The sequence below is a fragment of the Cricetulus griseus genome, chromosome 2 (genome assembly GCF_003668045.3).
Source record: "Cricetulus griseus strain 17A/GY chromosome 2, alternate assembly CriGri-PICRH-1.0, whole genome shotgun sequence".
Taxonomy (NCBI): Eukaryota; Metazoa; Chordata; class Mammalia; order Rodentia; family Cricetidae; genus Cricetulus; species Cricetulus griseus.
In genome coordinates this window covers 71,115,522-71,141,842 of record NC_048595.1, presented here as the reverse complement: position 1 = coordinate 71,141,842, position 26,321 = coordinate 71,115,522, and the positions used below count along the sequence as shown (strand labels likewise).

Sequence of the window (26,321 nt, the reverse complement as noted above, 5' to 3'; positions counted from 1 at the left end):
TTTCCTAATTCTGTTTTCACTTGCTCCTTCCTGCCAGTTTTAACTATTTGAACAATAGAGAGTTTCACTCTCAGTTGCCTGAACTTTCAGGTTCAAATGAAGAGCTTCCCTTCTAGCCAGATACATCTTTGTCTCAATCCCAAATTCTTTAAGCTTTCACTGTGAAAGGAGACTACAGGTTAGACTTTTCAGTAACCTGAGGCTAAACTGCTGGTCTCATAGATACCATTTGCTAATTAGAGCCTCATTAATGCTATCCTCTTCATACCCAGTGTTTCTGCATTTTATTAATACAACTGCTACTGGAGTTATCATTCTTACTTGCAACTGTAAAGCCTTTGAGATGGTTTCTTGTATAAAATTCCTCTCTGAAACATGGGTATCTCACTATGGTTATCAGGAGCCTTAGCACTTTTGCTTTAAGCCTTCTTACCACATATAATACATTCTATCACAGTGAGCTTTTGTTGCTGCTTCCTAAATGTTCTATCCTTACGAATTAGCATATTCACAAACCCCATAACATTTAGCTCCAAAAATGCAACTACTTTCCAAGGACCCACTTAAACACTGCCTCGTTTACTGGTGGAATTCAGTCCTAAACAAACACTGGATACAAACATAACAATTTTATTTAGTCATTCATTTCTTGTTTGATGGCATGCATGAAATTGTTTTCAAAGATGTGTACAAATACCTCATTTTCTCAGATGAAACTAAATTCTTGCAAGGTTTGGGATTTATATGCTGTTTGTGTTTATGTGTTTAAAGTGGCTAACATAGAACAATGTATTTAGAAAGTTCTCAGCAAATTTTTGCTGAATAAAATACAACAATAAAGGAAAAAAGCTCATCTTTTCAAGTAGCTGAGGATGCTACAAATGGATACACTTGTTTAAGATCAGGATACAGTCAAGTTTTTTCAAAGTCTTATCTTAAGGCACATAATCTGAATTTAGTACCAGCTCAAGAGACAAGCAGAGAACATGCTCCACTGCATACTTGAAGTTTGCTACTGTTTTCTATATTCTTTACTTCCCAGGACAGACGTTAAAAAGACATTCATTATTTTCTATGTATTGAACAGATAAAAACTCAGTATATTTTTGGAAATTTCTGAGCTATGACTTGAAAGCAATAGAGAGAGGAGGGAATAGGGAGTCTAGCATGGATGGATAGATATGGTTTACATATATAACATATATAACAATTTACATAAAAATTGAGCATTGAGCTTACATGTCAAGGAACATAAGTCTTCATATGTTTATTGTCATAGGGATCCCTTCCATTTTGTAGGCTAATCTCAAATTGTTATCAGCGAACAAACAGCTGATTTGAAATTCTTAGCCAAATGGCATTAAGATAATAATCAGAATGGTTAATCAAAATTTAAATTTAAGAAAGGGCTTAGATGAGCAACATGAATTACTAACTTAAGTCAGGAAAGAGATGCATGTTAAAAGGAAAAGAAAGAACAGGCACAAAATGATACCAGCCTCATGCAAAGTAGAATTTGCTAAGAGGGAAGGAATAATAAAAGTGATTAAACATTCAAAAACTAGTCTGTAGAACTCTCAATGGGAGGCAACAGATTAGCAAAAAGCTGTGTGTTGGGGGAGGCAAAAAAAGGGTAGAGAAGTGTTTTTTTTTTTTCCTGCAAATTGTCAAACAACAATTGGAATGATTATAGCTATTATTACTAATCAGCCACGGAGATCTGAATCTTCCAAAAGTACTACATAATTGAAAACTGGATACAGCTTTTGGCTATGAAGCGAATGCTGGTCTAACCACACATGACATGTAGGTAAAACATTTTTTAAATTTTGAGATCAATGTCAAGAAATATAATAGAACAGAGTTGGGGACAAGAACTTGTGGCTAGAGAGGATTTAGGCCCTGGGAGAGAACTTACAGCTATAGTTCTACTAAATGAACACAGTACTCAGTTGACTCCTGAAAATTCATCTTTTTTATTCATATATTAGTGTATCTGAATCTCATCAGAGAAACTTCTCTTTCTAAGTAAGAGATGAATAACACAAAGAGCCATTACTGGTCAGCAAGCAGAGAACAAGAGACTATAGAGTGATAGTGACCAGCCCTCCATGGGACATCTATATCAATTATGTGCCTTTCTCTCAATGCATCAATCAATGAGGAGACATTTAGACATGAGTTGGGAATACCTGGGAGACTTCAGAACCCATAGGCCCCAAGGAAGGCACCATCATCAGTCTGCAGCTTTGGATGAGCTATTTTTGCTGAATTCTGTGATTTACCTAAGTGTTTTTAAGTATATCTTCTAAAACATTCCTAGAACTATGTGATGAAAATTTCTCTTAAGTATCTGTATACTTTATTTTTAAAGAAAAGAAAGATTTCTAACCTAGCATTCCCCTGATATTTTACTTTAAAACCATCAACTAGATACAGAGAGCATCTTGATGTATTGAAATTCCAGGAAGGCCATCAAATGACATTTACACATAAAGGTAAATGAGGCTGCCTCTGTCCTCTGATTTTCCTTGGGAGAATTCCTCTAGTCATTTGAAGAGAGTATCTGCTGTACAAGACAACAGCTGATACACAGAACTTTCATAAACTTTGGACTTCTTATATAAGAAGACCAACTCACCTCAGTTGCCAAACATGCCAGATTTAAGCTTTGATGAGGAAACAGTTAGGAATATATCTACTAAATGTTAATGTGAACTTCCACTTTAACATCTGCCTTCCTTTCAGTCTACTGTTTCTCCCCATTTTTCTTTTCATTTTTTAAAGCGTTCAAAGCAACTGAAGCATAAAATGACACAGGAGCAAGATGAATTACATAAAACAAGAAAAGTCATTATTTAGAGTACCTTAGGATTTCTTACTCTTATTGAATTATTCTGTAACTTTCTCAGCTTTTCACTGATAAAGTCACTCATACATTTCTATAATTGAAGATGCTGGTTGTACTCCCCTCTTCATTGAAACACTGTCTGCTGAGTCTGGGTATAAGCACTGTGTACTCACAGTTACAGGTGAATAAATTAACTGCTCTGGTCCATGTTTCCCAACATGCTATTTGAATGTCAGGGTCTTTTGTTTTCTAACACATTACATAGGCTAACATCTCCTGGATCATGTAACTTGAGAACAGTACTTTGTTTCTTAAGGCAAATAGTTTCCAATGAAATAAGAGAGAAATCTTAGTGACAATGGAGGGAATGTTACACTGTGTGTTACAGACCTATGCTCTATCAATTTGGTACTTCACACCTGAAATTCCTGTCATCTAAGATGCTATCTTGTTTGTAATGCAGAATGCTCGGCAATGTTGGAAGGACAGAAAGCCCAATGTAACACTTCTATTAATGACAGCTGGTAAGAAATACTTGGGGTACATGCAGATACATCCTCAAGTAAACATGCACAGTGGTGAAAATGGACAAGGATAAGAAACAGAAGCCATTATCATTAACTTACAGACTCTGCATGGTCCATCACTGCTAACACAAAGAAAACATATTCTTGTCCACTTTGGAGCTGCTTGTTTGTAAATCCACCATAATGTTTGTCATCCCCCAGGGTGAACTCAGTGGGCAGGACATCAAAGTGAGCAGCAATATATGGCTTTAATTCAACTTCTCTCCCATAACGGATGCTTCTGCGCTTCCTAGATATTTCCTTAAGCAGCTTAAGGAAGAAGTGACAAAAAAAAAGAAACATAAACAACCAACTTATTGATGTCTTAGAGGAGAAATTAATCCAGGACTTCGAAAAACCTGACACAGTTTGTTCACTTTTTCTGCAGCAGGTCAGCAAAACAGACTCTCGGCTCTGATTTTCAAACACTTGCTTCCTGTTAGGTAGGATGCCAAAATGATTTTCAAGGGCCAGACTTTAAACACAGGGCATTAGATCTTCACTGGAAGCCCACATAATTTCCTCCACTAACGAAATTCTTTGAAAGGCCAATATTACATCATAACCAGTTTAAGGAAGAAGCACAGCTTGACGCACAAAAGTCTGGTCTTATGGGAGGTACATGAAACAATTAGTAACCAGTTTTCATGGAAGATGCTACTCTTTTACCAATGGGATCCTTTAAATGATGAAAATTCTGTCAAGTCAGCAGACTTGGAATCTAAGGAGTAACTTCGATTTACTTATTCGAATAAGTCGTCACTCATTTCTGTGTCTGGCTCAGTTTACCTCTTTCACTAACCAGTTTAGAAGATACCCCTGACTTTTTCCCATTGAGTCAACTTTGCCTGGAATGTAGTTCTCAGGAGTAAGCATTTAAAAAGGTGACATGATCGGTAGGGTGGGAAAGGATAAATTTCAATATCATGAAGTAAAGAAAACATAGATGCACACACGAGTGCATACACACACACACAGCCTTCTAGTATTTCTAAAGAAAAAGAAAAATCTAAAATTAATGTTTGAATAATTCATCTCTTTTCATTGGCTTTCACTTGGGAGAAAATCTCATTAATGGTATGAGAATTGATTTGAAAACCATGTAATGTTACCACTGTCCTCTCCTGTCACACATTATTTTATAGAGTCTAACTGGAAAGAAGCCTTCAGCAGTCTTGAATGCCTTTGGAGGTAAGTGAGCAATTTTAAGTGGCTTTTTAGAAAGAATTTTTATTTTGTCTTAATGTCTGTGTAGAAAGTGGTTGTGTCTGAGGACAAACTGGAAAAAGCCTGTGTACCTGACAACAAACACAACCTTGATCCTGGTAAACAAAGGTCAAGGACTTGGGCAGGTTTGGCAGTGACACTATTTTGCTTGGTGTTTATGATGGAAACGAAATAGTAAAACCAAATTGGTGAAATACACTTTGTACAAAGAAACGCTGGCAGGAGATGGAGAGATAGATGGTTCTGCAGTTAAGGGCCCTAGCTACTCTTTCAGTCAACTTAGGTTTGATTCCCAGAATGCAAATGGTGGCTCACAACCATTTGTAATGTTAGTTCCTCAGGCAGTACCAAACTCTTTTGGCTGCTGTGGGTACCAGCATGCATATGGTGAATAGTTACACATGGAAGACATCCATACACATACATTAAATTTTTAAAAAGGAACGAAAGAAATGCTGTCATAACCAAGTCAGCAATTGAGAGGAAATTGTTCCTGGCCTAGTCTAAACTTAAATGCTTCAGTCAGCAACCACAGGCAATGTAGTCTGTTTTATACTGAGAACCACAGATGTACCCAGCTGACTCAAAATCTAATAATGTGCAAGGTAGCCCTCTAGCTAAGTAATAATTTGTTTCTATGACATGTATCAATAATATTTAATTGATCATGCTCTAAAAATGTCTGTGAAATTTGAGCTTATTGCTACAACTAAAATTATATGAGGGCTAAGGCGTTGATAGAGGAGGGGATTAGACATGATCTGTTTGACAAATCTGTATCTAAACTCTATGTATCCATGTATCTATGTGGGCCACTCAACTGCGCTCCAACTTCTGGGACAAAAGGACAGAAATTCACCTTACAATTTTGTTGCTAAACATAGTTTTACACATAATGATGATGGTAGCCATTAGTTAACACTTACCAGGTACCAGATACTCTTTCAGGAAGCTGAAATGAAGGTCAGTTCATTCGCTCCCCACAATAACCATGTAAAACTGATTACAGCTACCTCCAGTTAAAAGTGAGCAAATTGGAGCATGATAGAAACATTTGGTGTATGAGTAGACTTCAAGGGCAACAAAAATTTAAACTATCCATAGGAGAGACACATACAAGAGGTTTTTCCACCTAATTTTTACATAACCTATTTTTTGCACAAACTGGAGAAATCTAATGCCATGTGTAAACACTGATGATATGAATCATATTTTTTCTCAGCATGTATGTAAATTTTGTGCATCTGCTTTCATTAACATAGATGAATATGATCTTTTTATTTCCTGGGGTTTTTAAACATGAAGATTATAAAATTATGATGCCAAATATTTAACATGATACTACAATTCATCGGTGACTGCATAGGTTATTGCCAATGGGCAGTAAATGACAGTCTATATAACCCTTGGTGGCAATACACCACAGATGTACTCAACAGTCTTTTGAAGTTGCTCAATCAAAAACATTTACCATCAGTTGTTTATGTGATTACATCCCTGATTCTACTTCACTGATCAAATCTTACCTTGGTTCTATTCACATTTCTATATAGGCAGCTGTCATAATTTATCATCATCATCCCCATGATTACCATTTGCTAGGGTTTATTTAGAAAAAATAAAGCCAGTGCCTCCGGATTAACTATTAGAATGTTTTTTCCGTTCTTTGGACCCAGTGCAGTCATTCACTGAAGTGTAATCTGGAACAAGACCCTGCCTTCAAAGACTACCCTTTAGAATGCTTCCAGTGTTAGACTTCAAATGGCCCAAATGAGTTTAAATGACACCAAAGTTAGCCAAGATGCTGAAATTATAGCCACAAATGACTTCATTACTTTATGACAAGGCTTTGAAGTACAGGGCAATGAAAAGCATTGGCACATTACATCACTTGCCCTGAAATAAATACAACTAACATTGGGGAGTCATCCTGCCCAAAATTCATTGCCACTTTCAATGCCTCTTCTGCTCAGTTTGACCTTGAGGCAGGAATTCCAGTCTATGAAATTATCATGCAGATAATAACCCAGACCAAAAATACAAATGAGCTCAAAATATAATTTTGAGAGTAACTCGTCTAAGAAACCCTTTTTAAAATCATGTATGGGTCGAGATGGGAGGCATGCATGTGGTAATCCCCTTAGGCCATTGTTCTACTTGATATATTTCCAACAATATGAATTGTAGGCCTTTCTGAAAAAAGTACCTTGTCAAATACATTTAAGAGAACTCTGCTTTGTCAAACCAAGTAGTGCCCACTTGAAATTAACATTACTAAAAGGCTTTTGTCATACATACTAGGTGAAAAACAAGCCCCATGTGGAGACATCAGAAACAGGATGAGTAGGCAGAAAGTGAGGCCATAACCTACTTTCATTTCTTCCCCTCCACAACAGTTACAAAATATATTGGACATTATTCCAGAAGTTTTATCAAGGGCTTTAGTTCTTTATCAGAAATAATTTTCATTTTCCAGTCAATGCATATCTTATTTCTTCCACCATTAATTCTGCAATGTGGTCTCAATTATATCAGTAAGAAAAGTGGGAAACAACCCATCCTGACCCAAAAGTTTTGAATTAATAAAATGTTCTTTATCAAGCTATTATACAGATTAATGCACCACAACTCACAGAGTGATTAAAATGACCCTTTGTTATGGGAATCTGCAGCACAGACCTGTGGAATTTAACTGCGAGAAAGTTCAATGTCACTAAGCCCTGTATTTGAATCCATTAGCGTTCTGTGCATTCCAGAGGTTAAAGCCTGGCTGTAAAGGAGAACCTCTTTCTATTCCTTCCTACCAAGTGGCTTCACTTCTAAGAAAAGCTTATTACTGAGAGCATTATTTGATGTCCTTTTGCCTTGGATTCCAGTGCTTTGAAAACTCATCTTAATAGGTAGAAATATTCATAGATTCTACAATTTATCTTTGCATTTAAAAATCCAATTTTAACGTAAAATGTAATAATGACAATCCTATTAATTCAGCTAAGTACTAGTTAAATATTACAAACTTACTTAGAGTTAACTGCTTAGAGAAAGGATTCAGTTTCTCTAATATCACAGTGACAGAAGATAGACCTACAATTAAGTTATGTGACCACATTACCAAAATGTGTTGTTTGGTACTACAGACACATGGCCTAATCACTAGACAGTGACACAAGCAGAGACCTGAACTCGTCTAGCCTTATGAACCTGAAAAAATTTAATTCATAAAACAGGGAGGTGATGAGTTGCATTTGTAGAGATGAGGCACATCTGCCAAAGAATTTAAGCCCCACCCCAAACCCCCTTTCTTTTTGTCAGATCTTAGCCATCACACTTCAAAAACACCACCAATTCCTAGTAATGTAGTTAGGGAACTAATCATTGTCCTTGCTCCATTTGTACTAATCTGAGGCAGAAAGAATATATAGAAACAATAGGATTATTTTGAGATTCAGTCCATGTTGGAAATGAACCACATATGCCAAAACTTCCTTTTTCTAGGAGGGGCTCATAAATTTACAGCAGTTAAAAACAAAGTCTCGGTAGTATTTCAAATGTGACTCCTAGCTCTGATGGCTGGCTCTGATCATGTCTGTGAGCTTGGTAAATACTAGGGTTTAATTTTCTCAGTGCACAGAAGTATTTAATAATTACTTTTAAAAAGTACATGAGGCTGGAGAAACAGCTTATCAGTTAAGAGCACTAAGATGTTGCTCTTACAGAGGACCCAGACCTTATTCCCAGAACCTCATGGGAGCTCACTGCTATCTGTAAGCCCAGTTCCAAGGCATCTAACACCCTCTTCCCATCTCCACAGGTACCATGCCTACAGACAACATACAAGCATACATGCAGGAAAAACACACATAAACATAAAACCAAAGTTTTTTTTTTTTTTTTTAAAGCGCTTGTATTTCAAGATGTAGAATTAAAGGCATATAGTTATAAGATTTTGGAAGTTATTAGCAAACTCTTCAGTGTTTTCTGCCTCTTGTACCACATTCCTTCTTTCAGATTTTGCTTTTTTTTTTCCCCCAGCACTGAAATGAATTTTTGATTATGAAAACCTACAGAGCAAAGAATAAGGGAAATAAATGTTTTGGAATCGGTAGAATTCTGTGAAAATATGCTGAAGACTATGTGGCAGGTTAAACGCAATGTGTTATAAAGTACATTAAGCATTTATAACAGCCTTGGCAATTGCCAAACTAATTAAGTCTTCTTGAATTCTATTAACAGTAATAATAGTACCTTCCATATTTCTGTATATTTGCTACAATGAATAGGTAGCAAAAGAATAATAATAACAAGGACAAAACAGGTTGTAATCTTTTAATTAAAACAAAAGAATCTTTGTTAGAATTTCTAGGGTATAGCAAGCCCACTTCACTGGTTCACACAATTTGCCAGATGTCCCATAGCATAAAACAGAACAAAATGCCAAGTAGCCTACACAGAACAACTAAGGAAAGAAATAAACATAGACCAAGTTACCTCGTCTAACTCCATTTCATCAGGGCTCTCCCATGGCTTGATGAATTTCCCACGAGACTTCTTCAAAGGCACAATTATAATGTAATAACCCCTGTTTGGGAATGAGGAGACAGTAAGATTAATTGAAGGAAGAGAGAAAATGGTTACGACCTTAAATCTTCTACATACCAACTAAAAAGATAGAAGATAAATTATAGATGTGGCATGGTTCATCTATTTTTTATAGTAAGGAAAAATAACCACTTGTATGTTTATTTAAGAAAAAAATGGTTGATATCAATGTGTGACCTTGATGACCTCATATGGTAATTTCACATGGTTGGCTGCTCTTTATTAAGCATCTCAAACATGGAAGACATATTGGTTAGGGTCCTGCATCTGAACATACCCAAGCTACATTGAAATATATCACTTCAAGCTACTGTGCCAAATATTTTCAATATTAATTAATTAAAAGGCTTTTAAAAGAGAGATGTATAATAAAATGGCTATTGTCTGTTATAAGCAACTATTATTTTGTACATATACAAAATTCATTTATTATACTTAAGTAAACAATAAAAGCATTTTAAAGTCACTCATAAGCTTATAATTATATAGAGACAAAAGTACATTGAAAAATCCATTAAATAATAAAACTTTAAATAGTAAGATAATTGGGGGACTATTTCTACCTAAAGTTCTTCAAAATATGATTTAGTGTAATAACATCTACAGAAAGAAGTACAAATGTTCTATACACTGAGGATGGTCAATTACTAAACTAAACCCTCTGCATGTGGGTGACAGTTATGTGGCTTGGTCTGTTTGTGGGGCCACTGGCAATGGGACCAGGATCTATCCCTGGTTCATTAGATAGTTTTTTGGAATTCACTCCCCATGGTGAGATGCCTTGCTCAAACTTGATGTAGCAGGGAGGGGCTTGGTCCTTCTTCAACTTAATGTGCCAGGCTTTGTTGACTCCCCATGGGAGGCTTTAGCCTTACTGAGGAGTGGTTGAGGGGATGGGTTGCTGGGAAGTGGGGGGAGGAGTGAGAGGTGGGGAGGGGAGGGGGAATTGTGGTTGGTATGTAAAAATGAAGTAAAAAATTAAGTACTGCATAAAGCTACAGTTCAAGACAAAGTGCACATTAGTAATAAGGTAACTTCATAGTAACACCCTTCTCTTGCTTTGCATGTATAAAAACTCTGCTCATATTAATGTTAAGTTGAAGATGTTAAAGATAATAACTAATAAAATAGCAATTATACTATCATTTTTAGGCATTGCATTAAATGCATAATATAGTTTTACCTTCCCATAGCACACTCTATAAAAGACTGGGGAGGAGCTGTACAGCTATAAGATTGTGTCATAGAAAAAAGAAATAACAAATAACTGCCCAATTTAAAACACTGAGGGGATTCCACTCAAACCTTCACAACTACCTCTTTTAAAAAATGTATCACAAAATTTGTTTGAGAATCCCATAATTTGGTGGAGATTCATAGTAAAATGGAGAATACACACACACACACACACACACACACACACACACACACACACACACACGTACACAGGGATGGATTCATACAATTTTAAAAGAGACAGCTATCACATGGGACAAAGAGAAACCAGAAGGGAGGAGATTTCAGCCTTGTCCCAAGTGCTAGGTTAGAGTCAAAGGACACACAGGAAGCCTTCTCTGCAATCTTTCTGCTACAGTGAGGTCCTTCCAATTATGTTTATCTAGAGCTGAGTGATCCATTGCTGTAGCCGAGGGACTTTTTGTGGCCTGCATTGGAAATGTGGTTGGTGAGAACTGAGATGTGTCCTATGTGTGAAAGACAGTATATAAATGCAATGTGAAATATCTCAGTGATAATTTAGTTGTGATAATATACAAATGACAATAATCTAGATATGCTGTGTTAAATCAAATGTTACTGAAATTAATTTCATTTTACTTGGTCTTTTAAAAAAATCACTACTAGAAAATTGAACACTTCCTTCTTGCTCTTGTTATATTCATTCTCAAGAGTATTCTGATGACTAATATACTACTTGGGGATATAATATGTGGTCTAGAGTTGGGGCTCAAAACTAATGTGTTCATAGGTTCTCTGGCTGGTTATTTAACTCCCTTGAATTGCAGTTGTATATGCTGAAAAACAGAAAAAAAAAAAAAAAAAGACTACAAGCTTGTTCTCTGGAGGGAAAAAAACAAAACAAAACCAAAAACCAAAAACAAGTGCCCTGAAAGAGCTTGACAGCCTGTGCAGCATACAGGATGGATAGAGGCCAGTGGATACTGGCAAAGATGCCACATTCTTCACCAGAATGCCAGGCATTCTAAAGCACAAACATAGAGGGACAGGTTAAACCTTCCTCCTAATCAAGAATTCACACCATCATCTTTTGTCCATGGTGCTCTGAGCAACTAATTAACAGATGCACAAAAGCTCTAGCACCTAGCCATTCATTTTCTTTACTACAAAGCAGTCTGATGATCAAGGAGGGTGAGGAGAAATAAGTTGGAGGATGTGAAAGAGGCCAATATTTTTATTTTATGATCCAGACTAAGCTTCCTCCTCTTCACATCCTCCTACCACCTGAAGGATTTGCCAAACAAGTCCATCATGTTAAATGAGCAGGGAGAGAAGTGACAGAGCTGCAACTGAGCGTTCAAAATAACTCCACAGATGCACTTGATAAACACACTTGTCAAGGAGCCGATCGCTCTTCATACCCACTGCGCACTCAGGAGAGCTTCTCTTCCTCCAGCGATGACACTGGGAGTTAGCAGAGAGCTCCCATTATTCCCCTGCAGGTTCTGATAGGTCAGAGTCAAACTGATGAATCCCATTAATTTTTCTTCCACTTCCACACTGAGTTTCCATTCTTGTACATGAAAAAAAACCCTTTTTGTTTTTTTACTTCAGTAGTATTTCCCCCAAATATTCACTGCACTCTTGGGTGAGATAAGAATGGAACAGCTTTATCCCACAGCAGTTAATTACCAGTGTGGTGGTCAGATATCTATCACGTTCTCTTTCTATAGATCTAAGCCCTCATCTAGGGCAGGCAAGGCAGGGCTGCCTTCAGAGCAGTCTTGCACATTTCATGATAATCTGGCAATCAGGATTTCATTTTATCCAAAGCATATTCTCTGTATCAGAGGCTTTGTAATATGTCCTGGCATCATCTGAAACCTACAAAACTGTCCAAATTCTCATTTTCTTCTGGAAGTTATGAGTGTGTGTGTGTGTGTGTGTGTGTGTGTGTGTGTGTGTGTGTGTAAGAGTTATATTCTTCCTACCTTCAGAACTCTGCTAATGTCTTTGGTGCTTTTCTTTCTGTCTTTAGAGAAATGTCCACATACCAATACTCTTATTGATTTAGCTTTCTTTTTTTTCTCAAAGCCTTAGATGAAATCCATAAATGCTACCTTCTGTCCCTAAGCCCCAAAAGTTAAATAAAGCATGAGAAAAATATAACACTGAAGATAATACCATAAATTCATAACCCTCAGTTACAAACAGGCCCTTAGGTCTCCACACAGCTTGTCTCTTTTTGGCAGACATGTAGTCAGCCCCTAAGCAGGAATGGCTACAGGTTCCCCTACAATCTCTTGAACTCTTCTTTCCATTTTTCACAACATCAATTTTTTCTGCAGACACAGAGCTTGAACATATACATCTCCTTAGGAAAAGGCATCCATATCACTTATTGATAAAGAAAACACAATCTGACAAAACTATGTTCCTCATCTTTCTAGTAAACTACAAGCCTACCTGTCCATGCATGAAAACCACAATCTTTCCTTTTGGTACAGAAGGTATCTGGGGCTGCACATAGGAATGACTCTTGTACAACATTTGTTTTCTATTACCTTAGACTCACTTTCTTATTACTAAACACTGTAAGTACTTATATCTCAACTTTTTACTTCCCACTGGAGCCTACAGATTGTCCTTCAACCTCATATACATCCACTATTTAAAGAACAAATCAAACAGAAGTCTTGGACAAAGCACCTACAAGCTAGAAGACACAAAAAAAGAAATAGAAGAATAAGGGGGAAGGAGAAGGTAGAGGAGGAAGAGGATGAGAAGGTAGAGGAGGAAAGGAGGAGGAGATGAAGAAGAAGATAATAAGAAGAGAAGGAGGAGGAGGAGTACCTTTCTATATAATTAACTGTCCTATATGTGATGGTTTGAAAGAGAATGTCCCCCATAGGCTCAGATATTTGAATACTTGGTCCCTCAGTTCATTGGGATGTCTGAAGAAGCTCAGAAGGCATGCTTTTTCTGGAAGAAGTGTGTGCATGGATGTTGTCTTTGAGAGTATAAAGCCTACCACCATTTCTAGTGTGCTTTCTCTCTGCTTCCTAATTATGATTCAAGGTGTGAGCAACCAGATGTAGCTCTAACTGCTATGTTTTTACTCCATTATCATGAACAGTAGGGGAATGGACTCTGTTTGTAAGCCCAAACAAACCCTTCCATGTATAAGTTAAAACAAAGAAATAAAAAAAACAAAAACATGGTTCAGTCACAGAACTTTCTGCCTTCTCTCACTGCCCAAATTCTCTGGGAAGGGTTGCACTTTCTTGTGTCTATTTCCTGCTCTTGCTAGCACTCCTGCCTCAGCACTGTCCTGCATCAGCACTGCCAGGAATTCTAGGGCCTAAATGTTGTTACACTGAAAGAAGAATTTTTGATATTTTTAAATTTTTCTTAGCATATTAGTAAGACCTTCTTGATTTTACTAATTCATGACTTAATATACAAAGTTTATCATCACAGCAGAATTTCTTATTGATGTATAACTATTACATTATAGAATCTTAACAAACTCTGTCTCATGATTTATCTTCATTTTTACTTTATCCAAGGAGATTCCATTTTCACTCACAGCTTAGAATATTAGCTTTAGGTCAACAATATATAGCTATCTTTACCCCCAAACTCTCTTCTACATATTACAAGATTTATCTAGCTTCAAGTCTATGTGCCAAAGTATTTAACTATCACCATGGTTGCAATGAAGTAAATACTAAGTCTTTCCTGTTCTCACACTGCACCATAGCCATTGTAAACCCATCCATGGATCTGGCCATAATATTGGCAGTCTGTCTTTGCTTTCTTCTTCCCTCTTTCCTGGTTTATCTTCAAGTGCTCTCATCTTCTGAACTCTATCTCCAGAGTATTCCCTTCTCTGTTACTCTGCTTCCACCCATCTGCTCTCATCCTATTTTTTCATGCCTGGACAACAGTACCATAACGTTCCTTCTTTACTATCTTTTTCTCATCTAGTCTCTGAAATTTTCATTTCACAATACAAAATCAATTGTGCTAGTTCAACCCCTGGAGATATTTCAATGGAGTCTTACTTCTCTTAGGAGAAAGGCCAAGATATTACAAGGCCTGGTAGAATCTTGCTTCAAGCCCTATTGATTGGCTTTCAGTGTTTTGAATTGATCTTGGGGCACTTGGTCATCACATCATCGATCATTCTTTCTCATCACATCAAGTTAATTCTCTTTCCTGAAATATTAACTCATTTATTACTTCCCAAGTGAGCTCCTTTCTGACTTCTGATAGGAACATTACATAGACTAAATTGATGATTTGGGCTCTATAATTTTCTTGGACTATTTAAGGAATGAACGCTTCTATATATTAATAATATTATTAAACTCAATGTACATGTAATATCTTAAAATTTACTCAAACAGCCACTTTATCACTGAATTACTTTTCTTCTGAAAAGTGGATGTGGTTAGGAAATATGGCTCTTGGGGATTTATATCTCTTTGAAATTAAGTAGTCAAATATATGTGGTGTTTCTATTAGAGCTTAAAATTTCCATTCTCATCAAGCTCCTCCTCATTCCACTAGAAAAACAATGTTATGGTCAAATAGGCTTAATAGAGGAAGCATATTCCTTACTATAAAAACACAATATGTTTCTTTATCTGTTTCTAGTGACCCTTGTTCTAATATCACATGACATTATCAAAAGTGAGTTGTCTCAGATGGGAGAGAGGAACAAATGGGAAGCTGATGTCATATACATTTATATTGACAAAATCATACCAACTGAGCATACTTGTTTGAAGAGAAAAAAAATCATTTTGATAAAACTATGCTCTACATTCTACATTGTTTGTCTTAAGTCCAGACTTCGGGCTCAAAATAATTTTTATTAACATAAATTTAAACTACTATGGTAATATAATGATTTAAAACTTTTTCTGAATTAATATATCTAGAAGGCCTACAACTATTTATATATTGTTTTGTTAGTTTATAACAAAGGTCCATAATTTAGATTATATTAAGCAAAGCTTTACTAATTTCATTTAATATACTATCACCAAGGTTCCAGCTCCATATAAATATGTGAAAAGGCAAGTTATGGTCTTTGTAACATGGTCCCACTGAAAATGTAGCCAGCCTTTAACATTAGTAAATATGTCTTGATATTTTGAAATTGGTTATTCAACTGGGAAGTCAAAATCTTTTTCAAAGTTCAAGGATGAATGTCAATCCTCACATAATTTTTCCTGTTATGTTTTGTGTGTATTGCTGAAATCAAATTATTTTATCATAGGAGTCTGACAGTAGCTTGAATGATCTTTCCGATTTCTATCTTCAAATTAAGATGTTGAATCTTTTTAGCTGTGTGTACTAAAGGAAGTTATTTACATGTAGCTTCATGACCTTCATTGATGACGCAGTAGGATGATAAACAGGAAGGCTTCCCTTATCTCTCCTGTAACTCTGGCACCGTACATAATGTAGCGATTATGGCATTCCCAGCCTTGGGGCTGGATATAAGAGCTGGAACACTCTTGGTTCTAATACCTGCTTAGAAAGCATTTTTAATTTCTATATTTTTAATTTTTTCTTGTTTCATATGTATGAGTATTTTGTCTGTATGTATGTATGCCATGCCCATAGAGATAAACTTTTTTGGGGGGGTTCATTTCTATTCTGAAATTAAGCCATTGCTCGTTATTAAACTAATTTATATATGTGGTGCCTGGCAGTAACAGCACAATCAGTTATATGCTTTTTGTCCTAATCACTCAGAGTAAAATGCTGCTCCATAAAAATCTTAGGATTGCTCTATGTCATTAAGGCTCACCTTGGAAGAAGGGTAGCATCAGAACACTTTCTAATTGCACTGTGTACCCAAAACTATTAACAAGGAAGACTGAAGCATCAAGAATCCATGACACCACAGCCTAATGCATCCTTGAGGTTATTTCCAAAATAATCCAGCTATTCACTTGTCTCAAGAAGGTAATATAGGAACCAAGTACCAGAAGAAGACAGAAATAAGCTATGTCTTCAGTAAATGTATAAAAATCTGCCAGTGGAGAGATGGTTCTTATTTAAGAGTACTTCCTGCTCTTCCAGAGGACCCAAGTTCAGGTCCCAGTATTCACATCATGGGGCTCACCTGTAAACTCCAGCTCTAGGGTAACCTATACGCTTTCTGGTTTATGTGGGCCTAGCACGCCCTGTCATATACACATACACACACAAAATGAATACTTTAACTGAGTAAGAAACCATTAAATTAGTCCAAGGTAAAGAGTGACAGATTAGAAGTTAAGACGTCACAATTAACCTGGATAGCATTGAAAAAAAAAAAAGCACGATTACTATTAATAACCAAGTAGCCTTCAATCATCAAATGGTTTTGCTAGACAATGGAAAATGGCACTCAGCACTGTTCCAGACAGCTTTTAGTAAGAAGTTAGCAAGCACAGGTCAGAATCTGAATTCTATTTCCTTTCCTCATTTCTTTCATAGAATACTGAACAAAACACTACAATTTTTTCAAATTCAAAACTTGCAAACTATTGCAAAAGGTGCAGGATGATACAGACCCTTCATGAAAAGACTGCTCATGTTGTACAGGAAAAAAAAAAAAAAAAACAGAGATGATCGAATGGACATGTTCCCACTGTTATTTCTTCAAAGATCCCTAGAAATTGATTTATTAACACAATCATTAAAGTATTAATTTGTTATAAATTTTCAATAACATCTGCTTTTCATTGCCTATGGGTCTGAAGTTCCTCATAGTCTAGCACTTCTATAGTTTACTTTTTATTCATTTGTTTTGACAGAAGGAAGAAATGCATTTCTGAGGATCTTTATTTCCTTTTTAAAAAATACTTTTTCTATGGCAGTTTGTTTTCTTTCTCTACCTCATCAATGATGTCTCCTCTTTGTTACCAATGTTGTATCACTTTCTCCTAACTCTAAACTCTGATGTGGCCAAAGAACATAAGTAAAAAGTAAACTAAACAAAAACACTAAAACACAGAAAACATTCTGGAAAGTCTCAACTCATTCAGAACCTGAAACATAAAATGTAACTCTGCCACCAATCAATAAACATTCCAGTTCTCACTAAGGACTAAGACACTTCAACAAGGAACTGGCTCATTTTCTGTATCAGCTAAGATAAATCATAGAACCAACGTCAGCCTCAATGTCATATTTTGCTCTGTTCATCTTTCTAGTACTTGTTCAAGGAAAGACGTGGGTTTTGTTTAATGCACTGTTTTTATCATCCACATTTCCCACTGTTCTATAATCATTTACAACTTTTCAGCTCCATCAACTTTCTCAACTTTCAAATCTCACCTTTAGCGTTAAGCAATGTCTCCAGCTTGCTTCCCTAGACAACTGAACTAAGCAGGCAGAATTTCTGTTTCCATAGCCTGCTACTCCATGGGATCCATGTCAACTGTTTGCTGTATTTTGTGATAAGATAAGGCTTCATATCAGTCACCTTTATTTTCCCAGACAGTAGTGGAAATATACTGTGTATGCAATACAGATTTCCTAGGCTCCAACTGCAAAGACTAAGCTGACTGGTAGGTTGTGGTGGAAGCCAATATGTACCAGCTGTTCCTTGGTCTCTGGTGTCAGCAATTGGCTCTCCATCCAGATAGCACCCTGAGTTTGTTATTCTTAAGCCTGAGGATAGATGTTATGTTCTCCAGGATGTCTCCCTGAGTTACTAAACCTAAGTTAGGCACCCAGCCTGTCACAGAACATTCTGACAAGCATCCCTGTAAAAGTTACCCAAGTAACTGTGTTGCTTAAGAGTAGTGACACATTCTGCATCTTCTCCTTGAACATCTGCCACATTGCCTGGCACATTATGTTTGCTCAAAGTGTATCTGCTATGTGTAGGGCTGTGATGATTGAAAAGATGATAATTATAATACACACTGATCAAACTCTGGATGTTAAATATGTATCACTCTTTTTCTTTTTTGGTTTTTGTGAGTCAAGGTATTACCATGTAGTCCTGGTTAGCTTGGAGCTCACTATGTAGAGCAGGTTGATCCAAAACTCACAGAGATTGTCCTGCCGTAGTCTGCCAAGTGCTGAGACTAAAGGTGTGTGCCACCATACCTAGCTTCTACAACTTTGTATATATTCCAATAAAGTGTTTCCAAAAACAGGTTTATCTGTTAATAGTAATAAAACTAAGAAAGAATAAAAAGTCAATACATACAGAAATATAATCTTACACATGTATTAAATTTACTTTGATAAATAATGGGCTGACATTGTATTTTCACTTTTAATTTTCAGAAACTGAAAAAACGATTAGACAAAATGATGACCTTATCTCAGTGAATTTATTTTACTAGTAACATTTTGAAAATTCTATTACTTGTGCTGAAACCTGCCATCGTTTTTATCAAATAAACCTCAACTGAAGGTCTGTGAAGGAAAGATTGACTTGGCTGAGTCTAAAGTGGGTCAAAATTACTATTTTAATCCTGAGTGAATGCCACATATTATAGTTCACTAAATTTTATTCTATCACTATTTTACACCTTAAAACTTTTTTTTCTCATTATTTTCTTTCATTTTTCAAGATATTGGGGACACTTTTATTGTTTTGTGTCATTGAAAAAGGGACTTGCTATTAACCCAGGCTATCTGCAAGTTTCCAATCTTCCTGCCTCAGCCTTCCCAGTGCTAGGATTATAGGTGTGTCATCACATCTGGCTGGAAAGTGGCGTTCTAGACTTACTGTTTAAATGTCCCATCCCATCGTGTCCTGGATCAGGTTTCCTCTTTATAAGAAGCAATTCTCTGTATCATCCATGGACTCTACTTATTTCAACCTTTCTGTTTTATCTTTTGTTTCATATTTTCATGTTGTTGCTTCAATGTTCTGTCATTCCCTATAAAACCATTGCTGTTCTGCTCACTCCTAGATTTGTGCCGTTGGTGCCAGTGAGCTCTCCTTAACCCACAATTCTAACTGGATAGCTCATACAAAGATTCCATTTAAAAATACATATGTGCTGCCAAGTTTACCAGTGAGTTCTTCTTGATATTTCACATCTTTCAATGAGTAGTAATCTTGTCCATTTTGTACCTTATTTCCTCTTGGTATTTCACCCCTCCAAATGAATAATAATACTTTCCATTTTGTCATCTAAGCTCACACCTGAGCCATATGTGAGATTTCCTCTGATCTCTATAAAGAAGATGCTGACCCCTGCTGCATTTCTACCTTAGTGTCCCTCAGTTCCCCCGGCCTCCTGTGTGGACCAATATTTCTCTTACTTTGTTGTTTTATAATTTGTCAAATGTCAACTGACTGTGTGATGACTTCTCAACAATTTTCTCTACCATTTTTAGGAGCTCCAGTCATCCCAGCAGTATAAGAACTATGTACAAAGGCCTTTATGTACAACATCAAATATTTCCTAACAATTTCATCTTAACTTCATCATGCTATACAGTAAAAAGAAAAATGCATTCTCTTCCTCAAATATGTAATAGTTGTATCTGTTATGCCACAAGATATTCAGTAAATGGCTCCTAAAATGGAAAGATAAGAGTGAGGCATCACATAACTAATGTCACTCTGGTTCTTACATCCAGAGCTCTAGAGGGTTTCTGCTGTCTGCAGAATACAGCTCCACCTGCTAAGCACAACATGACTCTTGTCTGTCTCACCACTACCCTCCCTGTCCCATCTTGTCCAAGTGCTCTGGGCTCCAGCATCATATCACCAATTGCTGTCCTCAATAAAGTGTAGCCCCTTGACATGTAACTTTCTGTGTCTCAAATTTTGACCTTCAAAATTATGTTCAGAAATTCAGTGGACTCATTTCATCCTAGCATGGTCATTCTTGAGAATAACTTACATTAGTGTCTGTCTTTTCATATATCCTACTCTATGCCTGGCTCACTGAAGACAGGGGCAGCATCCTTTCCAGCATCCTTCAATGATATTGTCTGTTTATCTATTTGCTATGAAACCAGCTAAGTATATGTCTTTGGACAAACTTCTCAACTGAGTGAACTTAATGGCATACTTCCCTTCTCCTGGCTTTTACACTACATTCTATGTTGCATTTTCTAATTTTTTCCTTCAATGTTATTTTGTACTTTAAGTTGAAGTCTCCCTATATTATAACACACAAATAAAATCTAAATATCATACATTACTTTCAATTATTTAAATTATTCAGTTATTTCAATTGTAGTTTCTTTCAGCCATTTGTATATTTTAGTACATTCTTCAGTTATAACAAGTATTGTTTTTCCAGCTTTCAGTCAATTATCAACTGTATTCTATATACTACATTAAATTGCATTTTAGCAACTTGTAATCTCCCTTTCAAAACAATATGGCTGGAACAGAAAAAAATGCATTGTTCCATTGGAAAGACTGTGTTAACAGAATATACTCACACAACCACACAGAGATTGGGATAGAACTAAATAGTTAAACGATGAGCCTACACAGAAGAATCTTCCATGTTATAGTCAGAGATCCATTCTTCTGTAACTACAATAATACTGAAATGAAGGCTCTGTATTTACTTGCCTTTCTCTTCTTAACTTACTTTATGTTTTCATTTGCAGGAACATCAGGCAATTGTACAGTAATCATGCCATCCAAGTTGGTCTTCCCAATGAAGGCAGGCTTGGTACGGAGTAAATCTGGAGCAGTCTTTGCAGTTACCCTATGCTGTAATCCACCAGCACTGTTCCCACGATTGGTTAGCACAAAGGAATATGATTTCTCAGGCTTGAGGTTAACAATTAACTTCTGGGTAGCTCGGCCATCTACTTCTTCTACCATTTTTCCATCATCATAAAGAATCTAAAAATATACAACCAATCACGAATTGATTATAATTTTCTAAACCATGTTTTATTTACTTGTTTTGTCAGGTCATTCTATTTCTGGTCAATTCCTAATTCCATAAGTATTTGTAATTCTGGTGACTATATTGATTATCTTTGATAGTCCTTAGTGTGTAAAGGTAAAATGTTCCCACTTCTCTCAAAAATGCACAACAACAACAAAATGTACAGTAATTTTTCAAGATTTAACCTGTCAGTCAAGTGTGATCCTAATGGACTATGTTCTAGGTTTTCAATGTATATATGCATGATTTATCTGGAAGTTTTAAATCCTGTTCTAACCATTTCATTTGCGGCTTTTTTGCAAGATCTCAAAGGTAAGACAGAGCTTTATTTCTACAACAGTAGGAATTCAGACCAATAAATACAATCTTAACAATTTTCCAGAACTTTACATTATGATGTAGTAGAAATCCTGATAATTCTTTACTTCTATGGAAACAAAAAATAACAGTTTAATGTAAAAAAGTTAACAGTTCAATGTACTAGGTACCATGTAAGTCTTGCCAGTTGTGGCTTTTAGTGTTTGCTTATTCTCCAGAATGGAAAGACCACACGGTCAAAGAACCAAATGCAACTCTTTCATGAAAGTCTTTCACAGATAAGAATAGAACTCATGAGCCTCAATCATTTTTTGTTTTGTAGTACAGGAGGAATAACCCAGGGCCACACAGGTGCTAGGTGAGTGCTCTAGTACTGAACTACCCCAAGCCCATGTGTCCAAATTGTACTTTTCTGTATTTGTTACACATAATGTGCCATCATGAGATGAGGGGTCCCTTCTTTTTGTCACCATGTCACCTAAAGAACACTTACTTTGAAAGGCATAGCAGAATTATAATTCTCTGGAATCTCCCAAGACAGCAGCACTGATGTCTTCATAACTGCTTTGACATGAAAATTTTTTGCAAACACTGCTGGAAAAGGAAAAACTATGTATTTAAACTATTCTTAAAGCGTCTAACTTGTTCTTTTCCACCATGGATCATAGTGCTTATGATAGGTACTGCCTACATAGAACAAAGAGAAAAATGTGACTTGCCTACCTGTTTCAGAGCATTCATTTTAATACCCATTCTCACAAAGCACTTGTCTTTGTCTCCAATTCAGTCAACTATCCTCTGTTTCTCTTACCTGAGGACATACGGTACTGCCAACCAGACTTGCAGTAGCATTCTATAACTGAAATCTACGATTTTCAAAATGGATTGAGTCATACATACTTTACCTGCTTGTAGTGCTGAACCTATTAATATGAATGGGCCGATCAGTTATTTACAGCTTCAAAATATTGATTTCCAAAGATTGACATTCCTTTAAAGGAGGAAGGCCATAAGCAGACAAATCCTACCTTGATCCACAGGCAGTGTCCTGAACTGGACACTGGGACTATATGGCCCGGGCCCTTTGCTCGTGTGAGCACGTACTTTTACATCATATGTAGTATCTGATTTTAAGCCAGTGAGTGTCACAGAGGTGTCAGCTGGAACAATAAGGTGCTCCATTGGTAGAAGGGGAATGTTGATATCCCTATACAGGACGGTATATTTGGTGATGACTCCATTTCTCTCTGCCAGAACAGGTGGTTGCCAAGATAACTGAACAGAGGTTGAAGTAGTGCCTTCGGAGTGGAGGTTTTGAGGAAATCCAGTTGGCATTTCTTCTGGAACAGATATTTCTTTCACCATTTCCTCCCCAAAGCCCACTTTGTTTCTGGCTGAGAGTCTGAAGACATATGATGCACCCTTGTGGATGTCTGTGGCTGTAAAGTGGTCTTCTTTCTCAGAAAATTCAAGAGTAGTGAGTGGCTCCATGTCTTTCCTGCCAAACTTTAGTCGGTAGCCCTGAAGGGGTCCAAATGTGTCCACAGGGGGGTGCCACTGAATGAGAGCTGTATTCATTTGAGTGTGGTTAATTACAAGCCGGGGTCTCCCTGGAACTAGAGCACACAGGATGCAATGGTAAGGATGACTGTCATTTATGATCACATGTCAGGTATTGCCAAGTCAGGATGTCACTCTGCTAGTATTCTCCTTTCAGTATTTATAAACAAAACAATGCTTATCCTACATACCATTGTCAAATAGTCTTCCTTTTCTTTCTTTATTAAAGTAGGCTGACACAAAATTTGGTATTGAACAACTTTTGCTCCTCAAGGACTATGCTTCACATAGTGAAATGAATCCAAGTAATGATTAACAAACTAGATATAGCTAATGAGAGGCATAACTACAATGACTAATTACTATGCACAATGCCCTAGTATTGCCAAAAGAATATCTTACATAGTATGTCTTAGATTTAAACACTCACTCCTCACTGTATGCTCTAGGTGGTTACTATCATCTTCCTTTTCTATAATGAATAAGAAGGCCAGAGAACTGGAAACTTTCTAAGGTTAGGTGTACAAGTGAGAGAGCTGTAGAACATACCCAGAACCACAGGCCACACCCTCACCTATGAATCCATTTGTGCTTTCTTGTAACTTCTCTGTCTCCACATGTTACCCTTAGGAAGTTCTACATCTTGTTATTGTGAATTATTAAATGAAGGGGCACAGATAAAAGATTTTCATTAACATTAATCATAATTATCAGAGCAATGGACTTTTTGTGTTTAGGAACTACTTTTCTCTGAGGACACACTTCAAGTTAGAATATATTTATATGAAGATATGCACTGTGATCATACAGAGCCTATTCCATCTGGTATTTCTGGTGGATAAGGCAACTATGATTGGAGTTGATAGCACAGGCTAGAGTTGCATCAGGAGTTGTCTTAAAAATGTGAAAGTGGGGGAGAGGGGCTCAAACAGAAGTGAGCTAAATCAATAGAAAGAAAAGAAAAACTAACAGGGTCAAGGGAGAGCATACACTTCTGGGAGACAGGGCATGAAGAGGTGCATCACAGAGACGTTGACTGTAATTGTAAGAAAAACATAGGCAGATGATGAAGCAATAGGCAATCCAGGAATCCTGCATGCTATCTGGTTAACAACCTCATTTTATATGCTAGAAAGTTGAAGCCCAAGTGGATATGAGGTCTGTTCAAGGGTATTTCTTTAATCCCTGGAGTAATAGCTGCCATTCATATACATCGGTGATTCAGAGTGTATATGTAAATCAGAGAACCTCCAACATATCAAAAAAAGTTTATAAGTTTGGAACTGATATATGTATGCTAGTGTTTGGCCAGAACTGTACCCACTGTGAATTCACTATTTTGGGGGGAAATATATTCTTAACAAGTTCACATTGAACTAGGAGATTTCAGAATGCAGTTTTTTTTAAAAAATAATTTCATGCAACACACAAAACTTCATGTACAATAGGGTTTACATGGTTTTTCCATCATAATGTGAATCTCTGCCAAGAAAAAAACACCATGGTATCATTAGTGCTTCAAGCAGAGAATATATATCTTTCAATAAACAAAACCTACTCAAAACTATGAAGTGGGTATGTAATTCTTAGTCTCACATGATTTAGGTACTATCAATTTTGTTAAATATATTTATTAACCTTTTCTAGAGTTCAGGTTCTAAGAAACCACATAATCGTATGTATTTTGCCCCCCTTGCTTCAGTAAGAAACATGAAAGTGAGCAAAAATGAAAATACTATTACATTTTTGATAAAAGTACATATAGATTTGCTAGCAGTATATGATTTTTATTATTATCCAGCTAGTGATTCAATTTAAAATACTGTTAATGCTCAAATTAGCAAAGAATATAGTAGACCAGTAAATTATAAACAATAATGGGAACCTAGTGAAGATATAAAATTGCTCTTCTGTAGGAGTCAAAGCTAAGATAGAAATATATAGACTCTTTTTCAATGTTGCTACATGCCATAGTATTCTGTTATGAAAGGCTCTTAGGCTGGAAACCACGTGGTCTAATAATGTTCTGCAATTCCCAGCATCAGTTCTCATGCACTCTCTTGCACTACAGTTTCCACAGCATCTTGAATTTGTCCAAAGTATTTATTTGTTTTCCAGGTAGAAATATAACTAAGCATAAGAACTCCGAGGCAGCTATTGGAAACAACATAACGTACCATGTGAAGAACTTATTAAAGAAGTGAATGTTGAAGTCTTTAGGAGACTGCCATCTATGACAGCCTGGCCACATGGAGGGAAGCCTAAATTCTCCACAATGTATAAGAAAAACAACACGTGGAGTTTAAAGAACTTTGGACAATGCCTTTAAAGGGTTGTTATATTCTACCAAGAGAACGATAGGATATTAACCCCAGGAACATGGGTCTCTGTGAGGAAACCTCGGAAATCTACAGGGCTTCCTGTAGAAGTTCAGTACTTATCCCTAGCATAGGTGTGGACTTTGGGAGTCTATTCCACATATAGGAATGCTCCTTGAGCCATGACACACAGTGGTGGACCTAGGCCTTATCCCAAAGGATAAGATAGACTCTGATGACACCCTATGGAAGGCCTCACCATCCAGGGGGAGCAGAAAGGATATGTGATAGATAGGGTTTTAGTTGGGGTGGTGGTGGTAGGGGAGGACGGGAGGGAGAAGGGAACTGGGATTGTCATTAAAACAATCCTGTTTCTAATTCAAATAAAAAAAGTTGAAAAAAAACCAAGTTCTATATCACTCCATATATTGTGAAAAAGAATTTGTCAAAGGTTCATATAATGGCAATAGAACCACTTCATTTGGGACACCAAATGGGAAGCATTTACAATTTGCTTGCATTTCACAAACCTTGTATCTGGACATACAGGGATCAGAAAGTGAAGGTTCACGGCCAATTGTGTTTTTAACCATATGCCTACCTACTGATAAAGATTAGGATGTGGAGAAGATGGCACTATATATAGATTCTGGATCAAAGTTCATAGATGATAGTGATGACCACATTTAAAGGTCTGGCCAGTAACATAGTCAGTGTTCTACTTTGTACCTCATTAATGCTTGAGAGGTTAGACAGTGTTAGAGTCTTACATACTCAGAGGAGGGCT

The 26,321-nt window shown here is 36.6% G+C and overlaps 1 protein-coding gene across 1 annotated transcript in view; it reads right to left on the bottom strand.

Moving 5' to 3' along the window:
- The window catches only part of Ptprd (protein tyrosine phosphatase receptor type D), a 366,069-nt gene that overhangs the window by 119,821 nt on the left and 219,927 nt on the right, over positions 1-26,321 (bottom strand). Inside the window, 5 exon segments of the mRNA XM_035438957.1 lie at positions 3,478-3,687; positions 9,133-9,223; positions 21,030-21,289; positions 22,150-22,247; positions 22,685-23,272. Coding sequence (XP_035294848.1) covers positions 3,478-3,687; positions 9,133-9,223; positions 21,030-21,289; positions 22,150-22,247; positions 22,685-23,272 — 1,247 coding nt within the window.